The sequence below is a fragment of the Paralichthys olivaceus genome, chromosome 20, assembly GCF_024713975.1.
Source record: "Paralichthys olivaceus isolate ysfri-2021 chromosome 20, ASM2471397v2, whole genome shotgun sequence".
Taxonomy (NCBI): Eukaryota; Metazoa; Chordata; class Actinopteri; order Pleuronectiformes; family Paralichthyidae; genus Paralichthys; species Paralichthys olivaceus.
The window spans coordinates 3556306-3566216 of NC_091112.1; the positions used below are offsets into that span (position 1 = coordinate 3556306).

The following is a 9911-nucleotide window of genomic DNA, read 5'->3' on the forward strand; positions in this document are numbered from 1 at the left end:
TAAAATGCCCCCTCCGTCTGCATGAGTGGCTGCATCTTCTTATCTGCATCTCTGTCACGATGTCATGTGCACCTCGCCCTCGCCGAGCCCACATGCATCAGCACCATTGAGGCCACCGCCTCCTTTTTTTTCGTTGCTGTCACCTGTCTCAGAGTTTCTGTTGAATCTGAACATGACGGAGGAAAAACTCGAACTTGGTCACCATTCATGGAGAATTTGACTTTTGAAAGATGGGGTTTATGAATTTGTTTTTCTCTGTTGAGATTTTGTGGGAGTCCAACCTTTTCTCCAGACTTCCTGTACCTGTCGGTTTCCGTGTCCCAAACTGAAGAAATGCAGGTGGCCTTCAAGGACTGCGTCGCTCTCTTCGTCCACACCTTCACCTTCCTGCTGGGCCTTCCCGCCAACCTGCTGGTCCTCTTCGTGTACGTGCGCAAAGCCCGCAAGCGCGGCGCCACCCCCAACGTGGTCTATGCCCTCAATCTGTGCCTGGCCAACCTGGTGCTCGTGGCCTGGCTGCCCGTCAAGGCCATGGAGACCTTGCTGCAGGGCTGGAGGCTGCCACCGCTTGTCTGCCCCGTGTACAACTTCTTCCTCTTCTCCTCGCTGTATGGCAGCTGCCTTTTCATCACCGCTGTGACAGTGGGCCGCTACCTCAGCATCGCATTCCCGATTATCTACAAGAGATACCGCCATGCTCGAATCTCTTGCATCATCAGCGTTGCCCTGTGGGTGTTGGTGCTGCTCCACCTCAGCGGTGGCCTAGTGGCTGAAGGGGGCGCTCACTTTGTCTCTGTCACGGATGACACCTCAGCTTGCTTTGAAAATTTCAACGCCTCGCAGCTGGCCGTTCTGCTGCCTCTGCGTCTGGAGATGGCCATTTTGCTGTTTCTCTTGCCCCTGGTAGTGACGTCGTTCTGTACACTGCGCTGCGTTACTCTTGTGTGGCGCTCCAATTTGCCTCTTATGGGGAAGAGGAGAGTCCTGACTGTTGCGCTCTCCACCCTCACCGTGTTCGTGGTGTGCTACGCGCCCTACAACACCTCACACATTGTGGGGTTTGCGTTGAAAGAAAATGTGGAGTGGCGGGCGTATGCTATGCTGACAAGCTCCTGTAACGTTTTCCTGGAACCTGCGGTCATGCTGATGCTGTCGCCGGCAGTGTCCAGGGGCATCATGGGAAGAATCTGTGGTCGGCAAAGTCACTTCAGCCGAATTGATGGGGGTCGGCATCAGTGTATTAATACCAATGGTGCTGAAAAGGTCAAGCCAGCACCGACGCTCTCTGAGAGGAGCCAGGCAGGGGCGGAGGTGACTAAGGTCAGTCAGGAGTGAGGTCACAGAGGAACCTCAGGAAATAAGAGGAGACATTCATTGACTGATGGAAGATACTTCATGTGCCTGTGCAACATCTAGAAAGTGTAGCATCGTTAATTCTGCCTGACTCCATCCAGCACCTCCTCCACATGAATGGACCCACAAACAATCCAGATAATATCAATGCACTTTTGCAAGTTTCAACAAATGTGGAGTGTTCATGTTCCAGAGTTGCGTCTGTGGTTTTGCTGATGATAAAAAGTAAACCATTGTCCTGTGAGTGTTTTATCCAATGGGAATGGTCGTATTGTCAACTTATAAGAAAAGGAGAAATATTATATTATCATCGTTTTACCAGCATGTAACTGAAACTCTCTCAGACTCAAACAGCTCTTAACCATGACTATTCACCTGGTGACAAATGTCTCCATCTGGTGTCAGCTACTGTAACAAAGGAATCACTTCCACGCTTCCATGTTCTCAGTAAAAGACGATGACATTGGACAAACAGGACGTTTCTCACTGAATATGGCTTCAGGTATGAAGTGAAAGTAAACACAAGATCTGCAGTAAATTCATATCAGCCCAAGAAAAATACATGATTTTTAAATTGAGATCTCACAATGTTCAAGAAAGTAAAAAAAATAAATCATGCATCCGGCCCCTGATGTGGTTCAGGGTTGTGTGGCACGTTTCTAAGAATTATTTCGATTATAAATAAAATGAGGTTTGATTCCACTTCTAGTGGCTATTTGTGGATTAATGATTATTGCTCATTTTTTTGAGAAGGTTCATCTCTCATCATTCAGTTTTCGTCACAGTTTACAGTCTTGACTCAAGAGGATCAATTATCGAATATGTCAATCATATGCAAATCAATGTGAGGCTGCACATCTATGAACCTCAGATTTTTCATTCCCACAGATGTGAAGAACTTTATGAGACATTTTCTGTTGTTTTGTTAGTACATGAACCTGCAGCCTCACTGGAGCATCATGAATTAACACCATTAACAACATCTGTATGAACCTCTGGGGAACATTTAGCTTCATCACTGCTACAGCAGACAGATAAAGGTCAGAGGTGAAATTCTGCAAAACTGATCTCATAAACTCTGATAATACCTGAAAGGAAGTAAAGCTATTGTTTAGAATAGTCCATTATATACAAATTATCCAATAACTGTGAATTAATATGTGTATTTGGATGCAGATTCACGAGCAGGAAAAACAAAATGAATATACCTGAGTTAAGTAAATATATAATCTATTGGTTTCTCTTAAAATAATAGAATTAAATCTGAGAATAGTGCAGCTGTGGAGAACGTGTGAGTGTTTCCCAGTTCAAATAATACATATATGTATAAATAATATATAGGTATTGATTTTTTAAAAATATAGAAACGTTTTATCATTTAGATTGTTTATCTGTAATAAAAGAGCAAACTTTCATCTCAATGAAAATACTTTATTTTGTAAGAAATGTCAGTCTGAAGTGGACAGTAAGAAAGGGAGGGAGGGTATAGGGTGGGGAGGGGGTATCAGGGGCAAGGGAGTGGGGGGAGTCAGGATGAGGGGGTGATTGTTACTTCTCCCTTTTCCTTCTTCTCCATCTTCTTTCTTTCCCGTTTCTCCTTTTCTTGCTGCTGCTGCTGCTTCTTCTTCTCCTTTTTGTCCCTTTTCTACTTCTTCATCCTCTGCTTGTCGTTCATCAATAGGAGTTCCTGAAAAGACAGAGACAATATAAGTTTCACTCTTTTTCTTTTTCAAAGTCAAACCGACGATCCATAAGATTCAAATCACAATGAGCTGATGTAACTTACCTGACGCTTAATGTTCTGCTGGATCAGAGAACATATTTCTACTTCTTGCTTATTTACTTTCTGGAGGGACACCTCTTGCTCGATAGACCACTTCTCCTCCGACTTTATCATCTGTTTTCACAGATTCTCTATTTCCTTGGAGCTGACCTCATGTTGGATGTGACTGAGCTTCAGCTTGTCCTCAAAGCTCGCCTGCAGAGCTTCATATTTCTCCTTCCAGTCATTTTGGACCTTCTCCATCTTGACCTGGTGGAGCTGAAGATCTGCACTCAGGCAGACGACCTCTTTTTCCTTCACTTGGATCCTCATGTTCATCTCTCTGAGCTTCTTCTCCAGCTCCTTCTCTCTGGCCTTTGCAGACTCCTTTGCAGACTCCACATGTTGAATCAAGGTGGTCAAGTCCCTACTGGACTTCAACAGAAGTGAGGCAGAAGACATCATCTGCTCCATTATCTTTCTCTTTAGTTCACAGGGGAGGTTGTTGGTGGTGATCCGCTCCTCCAGGGCGGCATTTTCATCCACCTGGGCAAGGTTTTCAGACTCCAGCTCCCAGTTCTCCTCCTTCGAAACCAGGAGGGCTTCATGGAGGGCCTGTTGCATTGTACGATGGTTTGGAGAAGCCATTACTCGCGTAGCTGTTGTCTTTTCACGGTCGTAAGAGGTGATCAATGGAAGTCGCAGGAGAGATGTTTCTCGTGTGTCTGTCATTGACTTGCAATTGTCGTTTCTGTGGTTCCAATCAGAGATGTCACTCTTTTAAGATCAGTAAATTGGCTCTGATCTGTTCAAAGGAGTTCAAAGAAGTTCAAAGAAGTTCAAAGAAGTTAAAAATTTGCTTTATTGTCAATTCTTCAAATGTACAGGACATATGTAGTATTGAAACTGCGAGACTCTCAAACCTGTGGTGTTAAAGTAAACATTGAATAAACAACAATAATAATAAAACAATAAACACCAAATTGTGGAATCGGACTGTACTGTAACCATGTGTAAAACTATAAACAGTGCATAGAAGTGTAGAGGACTGTGTATTTAAACTATGGACAGTGCATAAAAGTGAAAACCAGTGTATAAAAATGTAACAGTGCATGAAAGTGAAGTAAAAATCTAAACCAGAACTAAAATCAGAAACTATAATGAGGTAGTGAGACATAAGATAAATAAGAATAAAGTGATAGAACTTAAGGCACATACAGATACAGAATTGACGGGATCTGTAGGTATGGCAGTGCAGATTATGGCAGTGCAAAAACAGATGAGGTTATGAAAAAAAGTAGTGCAATCAACATTCATGCAAAAAATAAAGAGCTCATTGAAAAAAAAGTGAAAACAGTGATATGTGCAAAAATAGTTTTTGAGAATGTTAGAGTCCAGATGTGTGAGGGCAGCATGCAGGGAAGTGGCGATGGCATCATCGGTCAAGCGATTTGACCGATACGCAAACCGTTCCATAAGATTGTAGTTGTCATGTGACCTGGACTGACAACTGAAACCACACGTATGATTTCTACAGGAAATCAAGGATTATCTTTATATACAAATTCAATCAACACATCAGGGTTTATTTTACTGTTTGTTTCGGGAAGTTACACAGATGTAAGAGTTTGTAAGTGCATGAAAGAAATAACATATATAAGAAAGATTATATAGAACATATATGACAATACTTCTAATAACAAGTACGTTTGGATCTATCAAATGATCCTAATCCAGATACAGGACACCAGGGCTGCGGCTACTTAATCTGTCCATCATTTCCTAAATCATCTTGTCTTTAAAATGTAAGAAAATAATAACAATAACTTCAATGTGAAATAGTGAATAAAAAGAGCCAGAGGTTTTGTCTGAACAACAGTTTATTGTCATACACGATAAAGAGAAGCATCAAATCCAAACACGTAAGAAGCTGTAACCTGCAGATTTTTGGTATTTTGCTCATGACATCACTGAAAAAATGATATGATTATAAAAGTAATTGCAAATTTCCTGTTGATTGACTGATCTGTGAGCCGTTGCAGCTCTACTGATCAACTCTAACTTGAAAATGTGCTTGTTTTTGTAATGTCTGTGACTCTTGTGATTTTATTCTTTGTTTAGAATCTCCATTCATAAAATATATAATTTCTGCTGCATATAAAATTTTACTTTAACTAATGCAACCTTCCCTTTTGTCTGTGTCGAGTCAACTCCACAAATTTCCTCTTTACATCACACCAAGGTTTTGTGACGTTGCTGAGAGATGATGTTTGCAGAGTAAGAAATGTCATTCTGGAGTGGACAGTAAGAAAGGGAGGGAGGGAGGGTAAGGACGGTAGGAAAGGAGGGGGGGGTTAGGGAGGGAATAGGGTGGGGAGGGGGTATCAGGGGTAAGGGAGTGGGGGGAGTTGGGATGAGGGGGTGATTGACAGGGCAGAGAGAGAGGAGGGACTGGAGAAGAGATTAAGACTATCTGAAGAGTTTGAGAGCAAAACTGGAGAACTTCCTCCTCATTGTTACTTCTCCCTTTTCCTTCTTCTCCTTTTTCTCCTTCTTCATCCTCTGCTTGTCATTCATCAATAGGAGTTCCTGAAAAGACAGAGACAATATAAGTTTCACTCTTTTTCTTTTTCAAAGTCAAACCGACGATCCATAAGATTCAAATCACAATGAGCTGATGTAACTTACCTGACGCTTAATGTTCTGCTGGATCAGAGAACATATTTCTTCTTCTTGCTTGTTTACTTTATGGAGGGACACCTCTTGCTCGATAGACCGCTTCTCCTCCGACTTTATCATCTGTTTTTGCAGATTCTCTATTTCCTTGGAGCTGGCCTCATGTTGGATGATGCTGAGCTTCAGCTTGTCCTCAAAGCTCGCCTGCAGAGCTTCATATTTCTCCTTCCAGTCATTTTGGACCTTCTCCATCTCGACCTGGTGGAGCTGAAGATTTGCACTCAGGCAGACGACCTCTTTTTCCTTCACTTGGATCCTCATGTTCATCTCTCTGAGCTTCTTCTCCAGCTCCTTCTCTCTGGCCTTTGCAGACTCCACATGTTGAATCAAGGTGGTCAAGTCCCTACTGGACCTCAACAGAAGTGAGACAGAAGACATCATCTGCTCCATTATCTTTCTCTTTAGTTCACAGGGGAGGTTGTTGGTGGTGATCCGCTCCTCCAGGGGGGCATTTTCATCCACCTGGGCAAGGTTTTCAGACTCCAGCTCCCAGTTCTCCTCCTTCAAAACCAGGAGGGCTTCGATGAGGGCCTGTAGCATTGTACGATTGTTTGGAGAAGCCATTACTAGCGTAGCTGTTGTCTTGTCAATGTCGTCAAAGGTGGTCAATGGAAGTCGCAGGAGAGATGTTTCTCGTGTGTCTGTCATTGACTCGCGATTGTCGTTTCTGTGGTTCCACTCAGAGATGTCACTCTTTTAAGCTCAGTAAATTGGCTCTGATCTGTTCAGAGTTCAAAGAAGTTCAAAGAAGTTCAAAGAAGTTCAAAGCAGTTCAAAGCAGTTCAAAGTTCAAAGTTCAAAGTTTGCCATACACAATAAAGAAAAGCATCAAATCCAAAAACGGAAGAAGCTGTAACCTGCAGATTTTTGGTATTTTGCTCATGACATCACTGAAAAAAATAATGTGATTATAAAAATATTTTCAAATTTCCCACTGATCTGTGAACCGTTGCAGCTCTACTGATCATTAAAATGAAATTGAGCCTATTCAAAAATGTGTTTGTTTTTGTAATGTCTGTGACTCTTGTGATTTTATTCTTTGTTTAGAATCTCCTTCAATAAAATATATAATTTCTGCTGCTTAATCTAATTTTACTTTAACTAATGCAACCTTCCCTTTTGTCTGTGTCGAGTCAACTCCACAAATTTCCTCTTTACATCACACCAAGGTTTTGTGACGTTGCTGGGAGATGATGTTTGCAGAGTGTGTTGAACAGAGGTCCTGTTTATTAAATTTCCGCTGTATAAGGTTAGATAGCAGGGATTCAGTGGGACGGGCATATTAACCACCGTGTTGGGATGTGATCTAACAGTCTGCTCCCAGGAGGAGAGGCATGCAGCCGCAGCACCACAGGGATGGAGAGCCTGGTTCCTGAAGTCTGACAGAGGTGAGTTCAAAATCCAGTTTAACAGTTCAGTCTTTACAAGACGAGTTTTAATCCTGGTCAGAAGTTTGTAAAGACTGGATTCTAATGATATTTCATTTCTCAGTTTCTAAGTTAGTTTAATGGTTGACAGATGTCTGGTACTTTTTATAATTAGAATACGATTATTATAATATTAACAAAAACATTTTAAAACAGAGTTACTCGTTGCTTCACAAGTAAGAAAGGAAAAATTGAAACAATAGGATTAAAAGCAACTTGACAAAATTAGAGTGCAAATATAAGAATAAAAATGTTACAGGTGAGAGTAAAAACAAAATGAAATAAAATATAATAAAAGGATTTGAAAAAGTTGGTGGGACTAGAATTTATTTGAATGATCTTTTGTGAGTAATTAAAAAAAAAGGTTATATTTCATATTTCTATGTGTCGAATATTAAATTGAGCCACAGCTTCTCTGCTCAGTCCGTTTTCTATGATGAGCATTTTAATATAAAATCGAGTCTCCAGCAAATAAACAACCTACTGTCGGGTAACGTCTGTTTAAAACTATGATAGTTAATTATTACTTATAACTATAAAAAAAAACTATAAAATCCTATAAAACAATCTATTGAATAGATTAAAACATACGATTATTATTATTATTTTTAAACTATTCATTTGGGTCATGTTTTTTTTTAAATAGATTTACTTTTTCAAATTTCTGATTTCTGTTCTCGACACTACAAATCTCACAAATTTAAGAGCTGAATTCATTTTCCATTTCCTCTGAATATTTGCTGATTTCCATTAAACTTTATTATTGAACCTCAGAAGATGTGATATCTGAAAAACTGTTAATTCTCAAGCTTTCTTAAAATAAATAATTATGATTATGAATAGTTTTCTTCCGTCCAGCGCCTCAGTGAGTGAGTCCGTGCTCTGAGCCACCATGATCCTGTACAGTCGCCTGTTGCTCTCTGTCTACATCCTCACCTTCCTGATGGGGGTCCCCGCCAACATCCTGGCATTCTGCACCTTCTGCCGCAAAGTGCATCGCAAGGCGACCCCGATAGACGTCCTGCTCCTCAACCTCACCATCTCCGACCTCATCTTCCTCCTTTTCCTGCCATTCAAAATGAAGGAGGCCTCGGACGACATGGCCTGGCTGCTGCCCTTCCCCCTGTGTCCCTTCACCGGGTTCCTGTTCTACGTCACCATCTACACCGGCACGCTGCTCCTCACAGCGGTGAGCGTGGAGCGTTACCTGGGGGTGGCCTTCCCCCTCAGGTACTCCCTGTGTCGCAGGCCTCGCTACGCTGTGATGGCCAGCATCACCATCTGGGTGGCGACCTCTCTGAACCTCAGCGTCGTCTACATCATACCCTACGTCCAGTGGAACAAAGGTGCAGACGGTGACAACAGCAGCAGCAGCCACAGCCCACCCCCACCCACCTGCTACCATAACTTCACACAGGACGAGCTCAAGATCATTCTGCAGTTCCGCCTCGAGCTCTTCATCGTCCTCTTCTGCATCCCCTTCTTCATCTGCTGCTTCTGCTACGCCAACCTCATCCACATCCTGTCACATCTCCCAAACATCAGCCGGCGGCGGAGGCTGCGTGCCATAGGCCTGGCACTCGGGACACTGATAGTATTCGCCATCTGCTTCGGGCCTTACAATGCCTCCCACGTGGTGGGGTTTGTCCACTTTGAGAGCCAGGAGTGGAGGAACATAGCGTTGCTCTCCAGCACATTAAACGCCTGCCTGGACCCAATCATCTTCTACTTCTCGTCGGCGGCGGTCAGGAGCATGTTGAACCACTGCTTCAGGAACATCATGGCAAAGCTGCACATTCTGAGGTGTGGGGCGGCTCCGCACCAGAGACCCATCAACGATGAGAAGTGCAATGAAGCAGCTCCTCCATGAAAAACACCGAATGATTTATTATGACTTCTTTCATAAGACTTTTTGAAACTTTTCTTCTGAAAATAAGACTTTTAAAAACTTTTCTTCTGGCCATAAGACTTTCGATGAGGGGAGATCTTGTTAATTTCATCATTTAAAAACTGACAGAATGAAGAACAGGGAATCACTTCTCTCCTCTGACAAATGAAAGAGACTTTGGACAAAGTTTAGATGAAACAATCTCTGTAACAGGTGATGTTTTCCCCGTCAGAGTATAAAAAAAAAAGATGCACTTTTACTTGCTGGACACACGGTGCCTGAGAGGTCTCACACAAGCACATTAACAGGAAACACGAACGCAAAGAACTTTATTGGTTAATTTACTCTAAACTGACTGACGGTGTTGATCCCACTGGGATTCCGCACGTCTGATCTTTAAACATCTCTTCATTCTCTGACAACTGGCGTCAACAAAGTGTAGATTTTTTTTTCCCCGAAGGCGCTGAACTCTGTGACTCAGAGTTCAAACAGGACACGGTTTAATCAAAGACGAGGGTTTTATAGGAGCGAGGGATGAAGCAATTAAAAATCAGGGGATGTTGGTCGCCAATAATAGGAAGTGGAGACTGAGCACTCCCGAGTTAATTTGGAGTTATGAGCAGGGACAGGTGTAAACACTATGCTTCGCTGGTTATAAAGTTTGTGTCTTTCTGCTCGGAGGGGACTGATAACATCCTGTGGCTGTTTCCTGTCAGTAATAATGAACCCAGAGTTCCTGTGCAGG

General features: G+C 42.5%; 3 protein-coding genes and 1 long non-coding RNA gene across 5 annotated transcripts; 2 read left to right on the top strand and 2 right to left on the bottom strand.

The window, feature by feature from the left end:
- The first annotated feature begins 192 nt into the window (after positions 1 to 192).
- Positions 193 to 1468, top strand: LOC109644092 (free fatty acid receptor 3). Its single transcript, XM_020109396.2, has one exon. The coding sequence runs from the start codon at positions 334 to 336 to the stop codon at positions 1333 to 1335; it is 1002 nt and encodes a 333-aa protein (XP_019964955.2). The 5' UTR covers positions 193 to 333; the 3' UTR covers positions 1336 to 1468.
- Positions 1469 to 3008: 1540 nt separating this feature from the next.
- On the bottom strand, positions 3009 to 3280 carry LOC138405940 (uncharacterized). The gene is made up of 2 exons (XR_011239602.1): positions 3140 to 3280; positions 3009 to 3040 (listed from the first exon to the last, which is right to left on the bottom strand). It is a non-coding gene; the product is annotated as an uncharacterized lncRNA (long non-coding RNA).
- Positions 3281 to 5449: 2169 nt separating this feature from the next.
- On the bottom strand, positions 5450 to 6572 carry LOC138405939 (uncharacterized). The gene is made up of 2 exons (XM_069516714.1): positions 5804 to 6572; positions 5450 to 5704 (listed from the first exon to the last, which is right to left on the bottom strand). The coding sequence occupies exons 1-2, from the start codon at positions 6497 to 6499 to the stop codon at positions 5585 to 5587; spliced, it is 816 nt and encodes a 271-aa protein (XP_069372815.1). The 5' UTR covers positions 6500 to 6572; the 3' UTR covers positions 5450 to 5584.
- A 528-nt stretch (positions 6573 to 7100) lies between these two features.
- LOC109643701 (free fatty acid receptor 3-like) lies at positions 7101 to 9297 on the top strand. Of its 2 annotated transcripts, none has more exons than XM_069516713.1 (2): positions 7101 to 7239; positions 8137 to 9297. In XM_069516713.1, the coding sequence occupies exon 2, from the start codon at positions 8171 to 8173 to the stop codon at positions 9146 to 9148; it is 978 nt and encodes a 325-aa protein (XP_069372814.1). In that variant the 5' UTR covers positions 7101 to 7239; positions 8137 to 8170; the 3' UTR covers positions 9149 to 9297. The 2 variants fall into 2 exon arrangements, with proteins under 2 accessions (XP_069372814.1, XP_069372813.1); XM_069516712.1 differs by having other exon boundaries at positions 7102 to 7239; positions 8122 to 9297.
- Positions 9298 to 9911: the final 614 nt, after the last annotated feature.

Bases quoted from the DNA above. Each gene is read 5' to 3' on its own strand.
- LOC109644092 (XM_020109396.2), top strand. From the start codon at position 334: ATGCAGGTGGCCTTCAAGGACTGCGTCGCTCTCTTCGTCCACACCTTC.
- LOC138405939 (XM_069516714.1), bottom strand. From the start codon at position 6,499: ATGACAGACACACGAGAAACATCTCTCCTGCGACTTCCATTGACCACC. The intron at 5,705-5,803 runs GTAAGTTACATC...CTGTCTTTTCAG, and splicing joins AGCAGAACATTAAGCGTCAG to GAACTCCTATTGATGAATGA.
- LOC109643701 (XM_069516713.1), top strand. From the start codon at position 8,171: ATGATCCTGTACAGTCGCCTGTTGCTCTCTGTCTACATCCTCACCTTC.